This window comes from Falco rusticolus, chromosome 1, assembly GCF_015220075.1.
Source record: "Falco rusticolus isolate bFalRus1 chromosome 1, bFalRus1.pri, whole genome shotgun sequence".
NCBI classification, from domain to species: Eukaryota; Metazoa; Chordata; class Aves; order Falconiformes; family Falconidae; genus Falco; species Falco rusticolus.
In genome coordinates, this window is record NC_051187.1 from 106506652 (window position 1) to 106524154 (window position 17503).

The window sequence follows — 17503 nt, forward strand, 5'->3', positions numbered from 1 at the left end:
ACCCGATAGCACATTCAGCTGAATAGGCTCTTCCTGAGGAAACCCCTCAATGAAAGAAACTACTCTGTATAAGCAAGGGACCTTAAACAGCAGGGAAGTGTATTTCCACTACATCCAGTGGCAATATTTTCTATTATGTTGTCTTTAAGCTGCTGGCAAACTGAAAAAGGATCATTAAATAGTTCTAAGAATAACTCATGGTTTGGGAAGCCTGCTTTGAATTGAGAATATTGCTGTGCAAATATATGTTTATTTTTAAGCCACAAAAGTCTTACTTTAATAGATAAAGGTTGGATAAATGGATTGTGCTTATGCTCAGCCAGCTCATGGTCTCAGATTGATTGCTCACCCAGGCTGAGCAATCATTGAGCCCGATTGCTCAGCCAGGCCACATCTGACACACGCCACTTAGATGACCCTCCCAGATACAGATGCATACTTCTAGCAGCACACCAGAATAAGATTAAGACATACATCATCCTTCCCAAAAAGTCACTGGTAAAAGCAAGACTATGGAATATCCTAACAATGCCTTAGTTGTGCAATTGGAGAACCAGGACTGCAGAGTATCCACAAGTCTATCTGCCTCACTTTGAGCTACAACTTGTTGATGTTGTTATCAGGTTCAACATATCTCACTCTCTGATCTGCTTATTATAGGGCTCAGGCACACAACCAAGATCATCAGCTGGTAAGCTGAGCCCCAGTTGCTGTCTGTGCATACACTTGCAGCCACAACAAGTAACAGGTGCACCTACATTAGCTTTTTAGCTTTGTCAGGATCACATTTTTTGAAGCAAGTTTCTCTATTATCCTGATTTACCCTGTGTTGCTTCACAGCACAGAACAGTTTTGGGTTGTACAAAATGAACCACTTTCAGATTAAATCAAAGCAGCAGACCTAATACTTGCTGCCTGGCAAGGAGTCCCCAGAAGACAGAATGAGGCTAGAGCAAAAGTAAAAACACTAGAACATGCCTAGCACAACAGCTGGGCACCCCACATTAGCTTTCTTTATGAAACCCCACCTTTGCACCACACCAGCACAGCCACTGTGTATCCCTGTTTATTCACCTTTCACTCATTAAGAAACTGGCTGAAACTGCCACACGCTGCAGACACCGATGACTACTCCAGCCCCAGCACCACCTCACAGCTACCACCAACCCACCACAAGTTACTATCCCACACTCTCCCCTCCACATACCTGTGCCTCTGAGATGCAACCAGTCACAAGTGCAGCATCCAAACCTTACTCACTCACAGTTTCCACCTCAAGTCTTTATAGGCCCTCCTGAAGAGCCTCTGGACAGCCCCCAGTCCCTTGTTGCAGCTGCTGTTTGTGATTAGGTTCCAGGTAAGGGGCTGAGGAGCCCTCCACCAGCCCCCATGGCCTGCTGTCCCAGGGCGCAGGGCTGCTGCTGCTTGTGCGGGCTTGTCTGGCACTGCTCACAGCTGGGTCCTGGCTCCTCCGTGGTGCTCAGGTAACAGCGAGCATCTGGGCTAAGTTCTCCACAAAGGAAGTTTCCCCTAAAATTAGTATCTCAGTGGGTAGGAGGAATTGCTCTGCACTTGATGTCTTAAGCAGTGAGGGACGCTCCTGAGAGTGGGAAATTCTGAGTACAGGGGTAATCAGAGAACATAAACTACGTATTTCAGGTAAATTGTCCAAGTGACCCAGCACTGTTCTTCACACCCTTTAGTAACAGCCACATAAACACCTGAAATTAGAGAATATTATAACAAATGGCTCAGAATAACCTGAAATCTTTATGTAGGACTATTTATATCCAACACTTTAACACTGCTAAAAAATCAGAAATCTAAAACTCTTTATGGGCAGAGTATCCACAGCATTGACTAAGGTCAGTACTGCTGCAATGCCAGTATACCTTGTACAATGATTTCCCTAACACTTTTGGAATTCAGAGTAAATATTCGCATTGCCATTTCACTGGAAATATTGTGACTGGAAGAAAACTGACGTATCCTAACAACTGCATGATACATAACTTGAATAATAAAAAAGAAGAATCCTGACTGAAGGGGAGCAGAAAAGCAACACAGGCAGGACCAAGGGAAAGTGGGCTAAAGCTCTCCAACAATGCCCAGGAGCAGCTCATGTCTTGAAAGGTTCAGCTCTCACAGTATGGGCTCAGCTTTGCTGTGTTATACCGGTACTGCAAGCATTGAAAAACTAAGAGAATCTTTGCAAACATATTTTTCTAGTACTGAGATCCCATTCGAAATTTTATGGGAAAACCTACTTTTCCTTCCTAAAGAAAACACCAGCCCAAAGTAGATAGGAGAAACAAACAACAGAGGAAGCCCAGGCTGCACTACAAGACAAGAGCAATCACTAGTTTTGGAAGAATCTCTTCTGTTTTGCAACCAAAAATGCCTTGCTTTAAGTTCCCAAGAACTGGATAAAGGTTTCTCACTGCCCCCTGTGTGATGAAGCTGTACTTCTGCTAACAGAGGCAGCTTTTGTTTCCCAGTGGGTTCATCAAAGCCTTTCTGCCAAAACTTCCTCTGAGAGAAAACTGTCCACTAAACACTTACTTTACCAGGGAGATCCTGCTTTCCACAAATCTTGGATTTTTTGTTGTTCTGGGTTTTTTTTCTTTTTTCCAGAAACCTGAAAATTTATGGTTTACATAAGTAAATTATTTTGTTTATTTTTGTGGGTTTCCATTGAAGACCAATAATCAAACCCAGACACAATTACAGCTTGTCTGGCAAGGCAGTCTACGTATTGCTGAGTAACATGGTGACATCTTGAGGCTAAAATAACACAAACGAAGATGGTATATTTCTACCCTAGAAGCAACCTGCTATAAGTTATTGTACAACCTGCCCTTGCTCACTTTTTGTTAGTGCTCTCTCCTCCCTTTTATTCTCCCAACAGAAACACAAAAAAACCCCTGATAATACTGAGGTGATATATAGACATTACTCAAATTTGGGATGCACAGGTGCCTCTGGGGGAGGCTGGGAAAAAGGCTGACATATAGTCAGGAGAACTGTTAATATGTACAGCATGTGCAGTGTGATCCTGCAATGGTAAAATCATGTTAAAGGTTTGATTTATGTAGATAAACCTGGAAATATAATAACGACAGGAAATTTGGTCTAATGTGCACATGAACTGAAATGCTACCAGAGAATGAGGCATAGCAACTTACAGTAATATCTTTCCTGTGTGACCAGTCAAAAAAGGGGCTGAAGTTTTGTGTGACAGTCCAAATATCTCACAATTGTGATCTTCCAACAATCACAAGGCAGCAAAATGGACAGAGGTGCCCTTTCAAGAACTTTAAAATGAAATTCAGTGCCGTTGTCTGCTTCCGTTGTACGCTACCAAGGAGTCAGTTTAAAAAACTATGGAGTTTGTTGAGTTGTGTAGCAATTCATGTAGACCTATTAGCATGGTATATTTGTACTTTTGCTTTTTGACATAAATCACTGAAGCTATGAAATGGGTAACGGTTTCTCTCCTGAGACAGCTGTAATGATAATCTGTGACAGAACGGACCCCAAATAATCTTACTAACATCTAATGAAGAAACAGAAACAAGTTTTCTTCTCACAGTCTAGGCATCACATAACGCTATTTCAGAGTTCACATGTTGCTGTAATTGCTGTTTCCATGGTTTTTGAAAACGTGCCCCTCAAAATTCTTCCTAGCATTCACATTACATATTTACAATCAGGCCTTTACATTTTAATAGCTTTTAAAAAACAATAACAAAACCTCAACCCAAATCCTCACTCATATATGAAGCAAAACATTCTAAACACTGTCTAAACTGTCATTTCTTCCCAAAGCACAAGGATGTTTATGCTCTTGCCTAAGGGGATATAAACAGAGCGGCATACCACTCCATATTTGTAAATGTGAACTCTGCAAGGTAGAAACCGGCTTCTGTATGCACAAGGCTTCTGTTTTTTCCCTGCCTAAAATGCTATAATATGATATATGGGTACGTGTAAATTGAAACAACAAAGATGTATGGTGCTGCCACAGAAAAATATGCAATCTCACTCTTTATTCCACATATCAACCTGACTCCAAGAAGCTTTCCAAAATTGCCTCCAGAAATGCATCTCAGGTACCAGCCCCATGGCCTAATAGTATATTTGGGATAATTCCATGCGTCTGTGGGAAAGTTGCACCCGCAAATCTGGTGTCTATCAGAAGTAACCTTCCTAGAGCCAGTGGGGACTGACTGCTGTTCTGAGTGTGGTAGAGCTAGACTACTTCAAAAATATTCAAGAAAATGCTATGAGAATTAATAAGGATAACATATTGACCCACCAACTGAGCGTTGTATAAGGCCAAAATACTCAAGCCAACAGGTACAAGTTTAAGAGCAAAGAACCCAAGGACAGACCTTTTATGTATATGTGTCATTTTAAAATAGACTCCTGCAAACATCCTGGTTAATATAACATACCGTTTGCCAAATATGTACTTTAAAAATAGCAGTCAACTGTATGACATACCTTGAGTGGTGTTAAAGCTGTCTAGGTTTTGTTGTAGAAAGACTGTGATAAGTTATAACATGCTGCCAGTGGAAATAGAACTGAAACAGCAAGAAACCAAGCTGCGTAAGGTTCTTGAACGAGTACTTGAGAGGGAAGGTTAAACCATAATGAGCATGTCTTAACTTTCATAAATCAGAGCACTTATTTAGATGGATTATCTGAACATGGATTTAGGATCTCCAGTGATTCAGATGTTTATAGTTTGACAACTAAAACTACAGTTGGGCATCCAAGGAATAGTGTCCAGTATACCAGAAGTCTGCATACCTACAGCTCTAACCGTGTGTGGATACTGACATTCTGCCCAGAGAAGCCTGAAGTTACACACTTTTCTTTTAAAATCCTGGCACAGGTTTCACCTCTAGTAGTCTTTTATTTTGGGAGAAACTAATGAGATTTTGTGCATTTCTGCTAAACTCTGATCAACTGATTTTTGCCCCAAACTTCTGTCTCCCTATTTATAAAAAAATAAATCCAACCTATTTGACATGTAGCTCACAAGCTCAGTAAAGCAGAAGTTTTTGTATTTGTTATTACTGGCCAAAACAGCATTAACGTGAACTGGGAGAAGTATTAATTTGTGTTACTAGAAATATGTTTATGATCAATATTACTGATTCTTTTTCTTTTGTACAGACAAAAGGAAGTTGAGGACATGGTCGTAGTTTTCAAATGAACACTAATTGTGCCATTCGAAATTTGTTTTTGACTCATTGTAGGTTCGCAACAAGAGCAAAGCAGCTAAAGCTGGACTGTGTGAGGGAGATGAGGTGGTGTCTATCAATGGCAAGCCTTGTGGAGACTTAACCTATGCTGAAGTTATTGTTCTGATGGAAAGCCTGACTGACGTCCTGCAGATGCTTATCAAGAGGTACAGGAATGCTGAGAATGCTTTGATGTAATTTGGTTCAGTGAACCACATGGAAAATTCTGGTTTTGAATGCAGTCGTTTTGCAGACTTACACTGTGAGCTTCTGATAGTCCTCTTATTAGTCTGTAAGTCTGCCTGTCTGTATGGAAAAGGGAGGGAAGACGGAGTATTTGACCTGAAAGAATTATTGTATATAATCTGAACATCACAGTTCAGGCACAGAATTAAGAGTACAGTCTCCAATGTAACAAATTTATTTCTTATTAAGTATTCTTAATACTTACAAGGTGTCCACTACCATATCTGCATACTGCAGTCTTGAGTACAATTATTCTTTCCACCCCTTTGAAGTAGTGAAGTGTTGTTATTCCCCAATAGATAGGGAAGTGAGGCTTACAAAAAGCACAGGCTGTGTAGATGGAGAAAGTGTGTTACACAGATATGCCTTGATGATGACATGGCAAATGGTCTTCTTGGGTGGCAAAATGTTTTAGCAGTCAGGAGGGGCAGAGGGTCTGGAAATCATGAATTCTATTTCTGTAGCTGTTATCACTTCACTAGATGAGGTGGGACAAGTCACTTAAGGCTCTCTGGCTCTCAGCTTCTCCATATATAAAATAGTGATAGTGAATTTCAGTTTTCTTTCAAAATGCTTCAAGCTTCTTAGAGAACCTTCACGTAAATTTGCAAGCAAGTGGCAATATTGCTCACCCGTACATCAGTCTATTCCAGTGGCTGTTCTGTAATTATCAGTGTAATATATGTGATCTTGAGTTGCAGTAAGCACATTCTCCCCAGACTTTGTGAATTCAGACAAGAGGAACTCTGAATTGCCATCAGTGTGGGTAAGAAGAGGAAGAAAAGACCTGAGACTTCCACACTCCTCGTAAGGAATTATGGCTCCCCCTGAGCTCCTGCAGTTCCCAGTGTTTGCTCTCCCACAGGCAGGAGCAGGAGGACAGGAGTCAGGATTCATCACAACAGCTAACAGAGCAGTGGCACTGGAAAGGCTGAAAAAGGACTTTGGTGCAAAAAAGGCAGTTGTCTCTGGTTACCAGGAAAAGACATGTGAAATTCCTCTGTGGTTTCTGCAACCTGCACAAAGGAACTTTCCTAGTGTCTAGCCTTTCAAAGTTACAATCTGCCTTCAAAACAAGATGCTCTCAAGGACTATTCTTTTCATTTATAGCAGACATTTTGCGTGGCCTGTCTGTGTATGTTGTCTTGGGCTGAGTTATGGATCACTGTGACGAGATCAGGGGAACAGTGATAACTGAGGATTACACTTACCTTCTCCATAGTGCATAGCCCTTGTTTCTGGTTCAGTGGTGTACCACTTGAATGTTCCTCATGTGATATCTGCATTCTTATGTTTTTAACTCATAACACAACTATTGGAACTGCACTTACAAAAATGGTATTTGTTGCTGACCAGCTGTCTTCTTTGCAGCCATAGAACTAGCTCCATATGCTTTGACTCCTGCCTGTTGCTGCTTTGTAACTGGTATTTCAGTTGGTCTGAAGGCCACCATACACTCCAGCTGAAAGTCACGGCACATCTTCTGTTCACTCCGTTGCCCCCAACTGGAACTGTATGGCGAACAGCAAGAATCAATCTGGTTTTCAACATCCTGAAAATCAGAACCAAACCAGAGTGCTCAGACTACGTAATTCAGTGTTTCATGGAATGAAACTGCATCTGTTAGAAATTTTAAGAAAATTGCAGTTGCACAACACTCTGAAAGTGACTAAAACTTTCTAAAGGATTTCACCATGAGAATCTTTGAATTTCTTCTCATCAGCCCTACTGTCATTATCTTCCAGGGTATGGAAGAATAAACTGAAACACTTCCTCTGCCACCTCCTCTCTGGGTAGTAGCCCTCTCAGCACTACCACCAGAAGGATCTTTCAGGAAGTGTCTTATCATCCTCAGAGCAACGAGTAGCAAACCCTTCCTTTCCTGAGTAGCCACTTGTTAGCAGCCATCTGAAAAAAATGCTGGAAATCATAGGGAAAGAATAGTGCCTAATGAAAATGGTGCTTCAATGGTGACTTTTACATCCCAGCACATTTCGCTGGCAGGGAAGAATATTTCTCCTTGGGAAGCTTCTGACTGTTCTTGAACTATTTGCATGAAGGATGAGATTTTCATAGGCACTCATTGTTGGCCTAACTCTGCTGTTACTAAGGTTACTGGGAGGAAAGTTAAGTTTTTTGAAGTAGTTTTTAAAATGCTACTTGGCCTTTGATGTCTGCACAAAGTTCTCCCAATGCCCTGTAAACCACAGTCAGTTACTGATCAGCAGTGCTCACAAAATCTTTGGTTTACAGGATCATAGGAAAGAGACACTCTGTAGGGTGGGCACTCTCCAGATGCCGTGTGGGGGAGCATCTTGCTGACCTTCCTGACAAATGCTGAACAGATGTATCCAGGAAACACCAAGAGTGAGGATAGAAACAGAAATGCTAGCCTGCCCTTTCACATCAGTGTTAGCAACCCTTGGGCTACCGCTGAGTCTAGAAAGAAAATTTCTAGGGGGAAGTAGGGAGTGTGCTCGGTGCATACCAAAATGAAATGCACCACGTAGGGAGTAAAACATGACTCTGAGACAAACCCTGGTGTGCTGACTCCATGAGTTTTGCTTCCTTCCTGGAATTACACCAGGGGTGTTGCTCCTGCAGTGAGCTGGAAAGACCTAAAACAAAAATAATAATGTGTCAAAATAGAATTCTTAAATGACAAAAAAGAGATCTGACCCAGTATTCTGCCTCTTGACACATGGATACACACTTATGTCTATATAGAGTAGAAGTATATCCATAAGTAGCGAGATCCTTTTAAGGTGGAAATTTTTCTGTCTCTCACACACACACAATCACTCGGCTACCAATAAAGGCTAACATTTAGCTAGCCCAGCCCCCAGTCTCATATCTTACAAGGAAATGTTTACAGGTTTCTTGTAATTTATCTGTACTTACAAGCAGTACAATTGATCATCCGAATAGCATCATATGACAGAATCCAGCAGCACTCACAAGCAGCTCCCTAAATTAAAATCTGTCTGACCTTTATGTAGCTCCACATGTGGTTTAATGGATGTTACACGTTTTATGCTATTTGAGGCAGACCCAGACTGCTACAAACAGTATGCTGCATGACTAGAAAAGCAAGTGACATTGAGGTTTCTTCAGTGTACTGAAAGATTTATTTCTTCTGTTGCTTCTTTCAGCCTTTCTTTGTAGGGGGTTCCAAAGTTTCAGAATACCTGGGACCTGCTTTTGATTTCAGAAATCTCTGTAATACTTGAAATTAATACTTTACTGAGGTTACCTACTGCTTCCCTCATTTGAAAAAGTGTTTTGCTACTTTCTAGTCAACAGAAAGCCTTAATAACAGCCTGCAGTCTTGCTGTACAGGAACGGTTTCTTCTTGAATTTCAGTACTGGCCCAGAGTACTGAAAGAAGAAGCTAAAGAGTACACTAGGAGCCCTAACACCAATAAAACAGCCTAACTGGGCCAGGGGGATGAGTAGTTTAAAAAAGGGAGCTACACTGAGGTATACAGTAGGCTTCAGGAAGTTGCCACTTAGAAGTACCTTTTTTTTAATGACTAGAAAATATTGTATGGGCTCTCTACCCTTTTACACTGGATCACACCTTCATATACTGGAATAGGGCCAGAATGTTTTAATTATTCCATGATATATATGAGGATGATGATCTTCACAGAAGTTCTTGGAATGTGTATTTTAAGTATTCATTTCCCTCCCTCTGATCCTCATCCAGGACTTATCTATACCCTAGAAAGTAAACTGTTTGGGACAGGAACTATATGTGAGGATGGTGCCTAAAACAGTTGCAGTAGTACCCACAGAGCCAAAAATTAACCACTCTTCTGGGGTCATGCAAAGTTAATTTTCTCATGCACATGTGAAATATGAAGAAGCATTGTCCCAGAAGTCTCAGCAGCATTTGTCTGGAATCACTATAACAGAAACGTGTCTGCAAAAGCATACTGATGCTAGGAATGACGTAATTCAACATTGCAGGAGATGGTAGTAGGATCACAGCTCTATCACAGTAATTTCCCTCTTAGTGAACTGTTAATTTGAAGATTGCTGAAGGAAAAAAGGATGCTTCAATTTAAGACCTCTACATTCTGGGAAAAGTGTTCTACTTAAATGTACCTGCTAGCAGGTACCACAATTAATACAGGGAAAAAATACTACACAGAATTGCTTTTGTAACTGTACTTACAATTGCTGTGCTTACAGCGTCTTAATTTGTTGAATTGTTTATGTATATGCAGATCGTCCAGTGGAATAAATGAAACCTTGAGTGCTGAAAGAGAAAATGGAAAGCACGATGACATAAAAAATGAGGAATATAGGGAGAGTACTACACTGCAAATTAACACAGAGAAAGAAATACCCCATGGAGATTTATGCATCACAGAGATCTACAGTGAGACTCACCAGGGAGCAGGAGAAAGCAACATACACTTTTCTGAAATGAAACAAGAGACCACAGAAAGCCACAGAATTACTTCTAAAGTGATAGGCACCTCCAAGGTGCTCGTGACAGATGAGGCTGCTCTCAGGGGGAAGACAGAAGAAATAAGGCCAGGTACTATGGTTGAGCTGCAGTTGTCCCTCTCAAATGATGCACACAAGGACACCAATGCTCCTGCTGTGACTCTCTTAGGGGCAGAAAAATGCACCCCTTCAGGAAGAGGACCCAGCGTACAACAAGACGGGACTAGCCCTGTAATTGCAATTCCCCTGGGCATGAAAGAGGGCAACATCCAGTGGTCAAGCAAAGTAGTCCAGTTTTCCAGTGGCAAAGAGGTCAAGAGGATCCAAGATGCAGCTCCATCTCTCCCCAGGGTGGAGGTGATCCTAGACTGTTCAGACAGGGAGAAGGAAGCACACAGGTCTCTAGCTGAAAGGGGGTGTGTTGATTCTCAAGTGGAAGGAGGGCAGTCAGAAGCACCTCCTTCTCTCCTCTCCTTTGCAATCTCATCAGAAGGCACAGAGCAGGGAGAAGACGACCAGCACTCCGAAAGGGATCACAGACCTCTCAAGCACAGGGCGAGGCACGCAAGTATGTCCCATCTAATCATGTGCACTGCCTGAGGGTATCTTTTTAAACTTTAATTTCAGAACTTAGAATGCATTAGTAAAAAAATGTTTTCTGCAGTTTTCTAACTTTCCCTCTCTCTTACTCTTTTCAATGATGTTTCTTTCTTCTTTATATATATTTTCAGGGTAATACAATGCTCCTGGTAATGAGCCAAAAGTATACCAATGCCTTAACTGTGCTGTATAACTTTGCTCTAGTAGACATCCACTTTGAAATTAACTCATGAATTTGTCCAACTAACAATACTTACATCTCCAAAAAGGGCTGAATTCTGCTCAGAGGCAATCTGTAGAATATTAACAAAAAAAGCAACTTGCTTGCACATGTCTAAGTGAATCCTGTGCATTTCTCCTTTTATAGCAAAAGCTTTGTGTTGTCATTTGCATCATCTAAAATCAAAGCCATGCCACTGCTCTTAGAAGTTAATAAAAAAGGCTAGTAGAAAAGCTTAATGTTGCCTGCAGAAGAGATTTTGACAGACACTAGCATGTGTATAACTGTTACATGATCCTTTCTGTTTTATGAGTCTTATCCAGACTGTAAAGTGAACATGTTATTTCTTCTGACTCCCGTACCCAGAGGTCAGCTTCAAAAAGTGTCCAAGAAGTTTATATGAAAGCGAACTTGCAACTGGATCCAATATTAATTAACTGATTGTAGATAGATACTATTTATTAATTTTTTATTTTATTTTATTTTATTCATTTGGGACCTTTCTATTGGTTGCTTGCTCTTTCCCAACAATGTAAAGAATCCTGTCTGGGGATCTAGTAGCAGTATGTCAAAGGTGCTTGAATGTGTGCAGTGATATACTGTAGCAACAAGCTATTTCATATGCAGTGTTGGAACTAGTCTGCTAACCCACTGCTAATTCCTCTGTAAGCATATTTTTAGCATGATAACCATTTGTATCTTATTGGCAAGTGGATTAAACTGTTACTTATGCCTAAGTGTCTGTATGCAATCCACGTATTTTTGGCATATTAAATGAAGCAAAAAAGAAAAGTGCACATGCTTTACATTTTGACTGCAAAGTCAGAACCAACTGTGGGACTGTGCCTGTCTTTCCTAGAAAATTACTTGCAGTGCCTGTCTAATAAGGCAAAAGTACAAAGAATGAACTATACATTACATGATAAACTTTTTGTTCAAGTAACACACAGTCTGTCCTTTTTCCATCTTAACTATGACAATCTCAATTCCTTCTAATCAAGTAGCAGGTTGTTATCCTTAGGAACCACTGATTTAATCTATAAAAATGCTTGCTTTTTTATTATTACTTATAAAATTTAATTATAATTAAAATTAGTATTACTAACACTATTATTTGTAAAATCCTGTCTACGCATGAGAGCAAACAAATTGCCAAGCATACAGGAATCTGTGTGCAGCAAATACCATGCATTTTTTTGGTAAATTTAAGTTATAATGCAGTACTGAAGTCTCAACTAGAGAACATTTATTATAGGTGTTTGATCTCATTAGCAGAAATTTTCTTTGTAAATAGTATTCCCATATTATTTACCTGAACGTGTAACATTTCTTCTGCCATCTTTTGAAACTATTAAGTAACTATCTGGATGAATTAAGAAAAAATATGCTAGCAAAATGAAAAGTTTCCATTTTTGCTTTTCACAGAACCGCACGGGTACCTGCTAAATCCCCTTCCCAGAAAAACACATCCTGCTGATGCAAGTAGCCTATTTGAAAGTGTAGAACTTGCATGCTTTCTGTTTGCAGAGGCACTCTAACACTAAGGCCCACACTTTTCAAAAATGTCTTCAGTGACTATTGTAAGCACTGGGATCATCAAAAGACTGAGCCAAGGATTATGTGATTTGGCCCTCTCACAATAAAATATTAAACATTTCTGGTTTGGGTGCCATGCTTTTTTCTGGTTTATAGGTTCTTGTGAGAACCATTGCTCCAGCCATGCTGTCATCTGGCATAATGGCAAATCTCCAATTGTCTTTAATAGGAGAAGTATCAGACTCCATCTACCGACATGGCTAAAAGGATCATTAATGGAAAAAACATCACATGGCTTTCTTTAATGAGTTTGCTTTATTTATGCTAGTAAAACATACTATATAATTTACAGTTCTGATTTCATATATGAGAGGCTTACTTTTTTCCTTTTGAAATTAAGTGGAAGGCGACCACTGCTTTAGGCAGGAACAGCATTACATTCTAGCTTTTTAAAGGAAGAAGCTAATGGGGCTGTCATTCATGAGATGTGGCACTAGAATATAAGGAAGAGAAAGAAACAGGGACACCACCTGACTAGTGTTGCCCCATGAGGCAAATACTCCATGTCACATAACAAGGAGGCAATCATGCTGATGTGCAGCACATCTGTCAGCTTTACAGCTGCATCTATTCCTGTTCCACATGACTTGATGAAAACCAATAATTTATGCTTTTAAGAAATATGTATTATTGATATATGCTAGCGAATACTCTTGAGAAGTTAGTTGAGCCTCCTTGATTAAGTTCTTAAATATGTATTCATTCTTGCCACATTTTTGAAACAAATATTCTGGAGCTGTTATATCCTATACAATTTTGGATTATGTTTCAGGCAAGTAATGTTTGCTAAAAGACTGAAACCTGCTTTCATTGAGTACCATACCCAAAATCTCATGTCTTCCAAGGGGCTGAAAGTTAATGCTAACTGTTTCTGTGTATGCCTTTGTGGATTTATACTTGCTTTTAAATAGCTAATATATAGAAGCATACCGACTTTTTAGCAACTATACGCATTTTGTCATTCATATGAGTAGAATAAAAACATAAATGGCAGAAGCTGCCATCACCGTCAGATGGAATACACTCAGTTTTATTTGAACTCAGATGTTAAGCAGTCATGGGCCTGGCTGGCTGGGAATGTCTGCTGTAAGCCTAAGAACTGTGGTCAAACACTTGGTAAATAACAGATCATAGAAATAGAATAAATGAGAAAATACTGTCTGCCTGTTGCTGCTGAGATTACTTATGGGAATAAAATCAAGAATGCTAGAAACAGAGACACACGTCACGTAACCTTCCTGTTGAACTAAAAAAGTCCTAACAAAAGTGATGTAGCCTTTGAACTTGTATGGGTGTGGCTCTAAGGAACGCTGGGAATGGAATTCACAACACAGTTGCTATTATGGGAATTAGTATATTAAGTATATTGTGTATTAGTAAATTAGGTGCATTAGTAAATTAAGTATAATGACCTCTCCATAAAAAAAAAAAATAAAGGTCTTATATATAGAAAGGGGACAGTGGGTAAATTTCAGTATAGGTAAATGCAGAGCTATTTTTGTGGGCTGTGTAAAATTAAATGTGCCTTTCAATTCTTTCCACAGGGCTCCGGCGAAGTGAGAGTCTGTCAGAGAAGCAGGTCAAAGAAGCCAAATCTAAATGTAAAAGTATTGCATTGCTGCTGACAGCAGCTCCCAATCCCAATTCCAAGGGGGTGTTGATGTTCAAGAAGCGTCGTCAAAGGGCCAGGAAATATACTTTAGTCAGCTACGGTACTGGGGAGTTAGAACGTGACGAAGACGAGGGTGAAGAAGGTGAAGGTGAAGAGGGGGACAAAGAAAACACTTTTGAAGTGAGTTTGCTTGCAACAAGTGAGTCAGAAATAGATGAAGATTTCTTCTCTGACATTGACAACGACGGCAAGATTGTGACGTTTGACTGGGACAGTGGTCTACTTGAGGTTGAAAAGAAGACAAAAAGTGGAGACGAGATGCAGACGCTTCCAGAGAGCACAGGTAAAGGGGCCCTCATGTTTGCCAAGAGGCGGCAGAGGATGGATCAGATTACAGCTGAGCAAGAGGAGATGAAGGCACGCACAGTGCATACAGAGGAACAAAGGGAAGCCACCATATCAGAGAACTTCCAGAAAGTAAGCTCTTCAGTCTATCAAACAAAAGAGGAAGAAATGTCAAGACAGCAGACCTGTGTGAGCAAAAGCTATGCAGATGTGAGCCAGAATTATAGCAAAATGGTACAACAAAATGGCTTTGGCTTAGCACCAGACACAAACCTCTCTTTTCAGTCCTCTGAAGCTCAAAAAGCAGCATCTTTGAATAAAACAGCTAAACCCTTCTCTTCTGGCGTTCAAAACCGAGCAGCTGCACCATTTTCATCTGTAAGAAATGTCACTAGTCCTCTTTCAGACATACCAGGGCCACCTCCTTACTGCTCTGTTAGCCCACCACCTGAGGCTTTATATAGACCTGTTTCAGCTCCTGTAGCCAGCAGAGCTGCTCTAGCTGTGTGGTCACCCATCGAGCCAACAGAACATATAGCATCCAGAGATGAAAGGATTGCAGTGCCAGCCAAAAGAACTGGGATACTGCAAGAGGCGAAGAGAAGAAGCACTTCAAAACCTATGTTCACTTTCAAAGACACACCCAAAGTAAGTCCTAATCCTGCCCTGTTGTCCCTTGTACACAATGCAGAGGGCAAAAAAGGTACTGGAGCTGGTTTTGAGTCAGGACCTGAAGAAGACTACCTCAGTTTGGGAGCTGAAGCTTGCAATTTCATGCAGACTCAAGCATCTAAACAAAAGGCCCCTCCTCCTGTTGCTCCAAAGCCTTCACTCAAGGTCTCTTCTAGTGCTGATACTCCAGTTTCACCAGTTTGGTCACCTTCAGCTGTGGCTCCTAACAAGGCTCCCTCTTTCCCAGCACCAGCCTCACCTCAGGCAGCATATCCTGCACCACCCAAATCTCCACAGTCTCCTCATTCTCCTGCGCATCCCCCAAGTACTCTCAACCTAGCTGGTCCTTTCAAAGGGCCTCAGGCAACCCTAGCAAGTCCAAGCCACACACCCAAGACACCACCAGTCACACCAAGTGCTGGAGGAACAAAGCCACCCTTTGAGTTGCCACCAGCTATGAGTGGAAAAGGAGCACAGTTATTTGCCAGAAGGCACTCTCGAATGGAGAAGTATGTGGTAGATTCAGAGACTGTGCAGGCAAATATGGCACGAGCCTCATCTCCAACTCCATCTTTACCAGCTTCTTGGAAATATTCATCTAATGTCCGAGCACCTCCACCTGTCGCTTATAATCCCATCCACTGCCCATCTTACCCTCCTGCTGCTACCAAACCTTCCTCCAAATCCACTGCTGCTACCAAGAATACAAAAAGAAAACCTAAGAAAGGTCTCAATGCTTTGGATATTATGAAACATCAACCTTATCAACTCGATGCATCTTTATTTACTTTTCAACCTCCTAGTACTAAGGAAAGCCTTGCAATTAAGCAGACATCAAAGTTGTCCACTTCCAAGCAAGCTCTACCTTTAAGACCACCTAGTGCTGGCTCTCCCACTAACGCCCGGCCATCTTCAGTGTACTCCGTGCCAGCCTACAGTTCACCACCTTTGTTTCAGCCAAATGCCTCTATTCCAGTAAACGAATCATATTCATCTACAGGCTACTCTGCATTTTCTAAGCCAGAATCCACCACATCTTCTTTGTTTACTGCTCCGAGGCCAAAATTTTCAGCAAAGAAAGCTGGCGTCACTGCACAGGTGTGGAAGCCATCAATTATTGAAGAGTAAACTTTATAGCTGAAACTTAGTGTCCATTTTGCTTGCAATCAATTGTTTGCAATGGTAACCTGGCACAAAACCGGTGCCAATAGTATTCCTTAGCTTACCTAATAATGTCAGATGTATCACCTCAAATCTGGGTCCAAAATATTTGAACTTTTTTAAGGAATCAAAATAGATGAAAATTTTAGCACATTTGTGCATATGCTTTATACACGTAACATCCTGCAATGAATAGATACCATTGTATTAAGCAAGCAGGACACTAGGTTTTTGCTTTAGACTACAGCAGAAACAACAGTAAGCAATATTCTTGGTATGTCAAATTAATAGAAAGGAGCTTTCTTGCTGCCCCCCTCCCCAACTATGTTCTAATGACTTAGGGATTTGAGGACTTTTTTTTTAAAGAGGTGCCTTATTAAATGATATTAATAGTAATATGTATTAGTAATATTACAGCGTAAAATAAATACAGTATTAGACTCTGACTGATCACTAGCAGAATACAACTGGATAGTCCTTTGGCCTGCACAGAGACCGACTGAATTCAGTTGGAATCTGTCCTGGCTCAAAGGTCCTTCCACAGGAATCTGATTGATCGGCCAGGGGCTTAGTTTGTAAGCTATGTGGATCAGCTGTGATCCAAAATCATGAACTGCCTCTGTGATTTCACAGAGTACGTGCTATAAGAGATGCTGGAGTGTTCTGAAGACTAAAAGAGATGGAAGGACAGCTGGAAAAATTATCAAAGATTTCCCATTTTGGGGAAATTTGACATCGCAAGGGCAGACATATTTTTAGCCAAAGTTTGCCTTGAATCCAGCAAGTAAGATAAAAGCCAGTAAATAAAAATTATTGAACAGTCAGAGAGGTGAGCTGGGTTTTGCAGCTGCAATGTAATGCAATAGTTTCTTGTGAAAGCACAGAGATTGAGAACCAAAGGGATACATATATTCAAGAGTACCGATTATTTCTGCCAGGGTAGTATAGGCCACAGAACTAAACACTTAACAGCAAATCTTAAACATGGCCATGTCTTCCTACTGGTCTCTTGTACACATTTTATTATTTTCACTTGGGGCTTTACAGTGCTTCTTCCCACTTTAAGTCTTTTTACTCTGGTCTTACACTTTCACCTTTTACTTGTTGTGTTGCGGACTAAGGATTGAAATACTGCTACCGTAGAAAATTCTTAAAGAGTCTGTGGTCTTGGAATGCACTGTATAATACTGCAGTAAATACACAGTCTTGCTGAAATCAAGGAGCTATATTTGAATAGTTTAGCATGTTTTCCAGTAAGCAGTCCTGTTAACATCAGTGGTGCTAGGTCTGAAACAAGGTGGTGTTTCACACAACTAAGGGTATCAAAATCCATCCCAAGCG

At 40.7% G+C, this 17503-nt stretch overlaps 1 protein-coding gene across 1 annotated transcript in view; it reads left to right on the forward strand.

Moving 5' to 3' along the window:
- Positions 1-17503, forward strand: part of SYNPO2 (synaptopodin 2) — a 95852-nt gene that overhangs the window by 57825 nt on the left and 20524 nt on the right. The window contains exons 2-4 of the mRNA XM_037394288.1: positions 5268-5419; positions 9731-10524; positions 13917-16099. Of these exons, the coding sequence (XP_037250185.1) occupies positions 5268-5419; positions 9731-10524; positions 13917-16099 (3129 nt within the window). The remainder of the gene's footprint in view (positions 1-5267; positions 5420-9730; positions 10525-13916; positions 16100-17503) is intronic.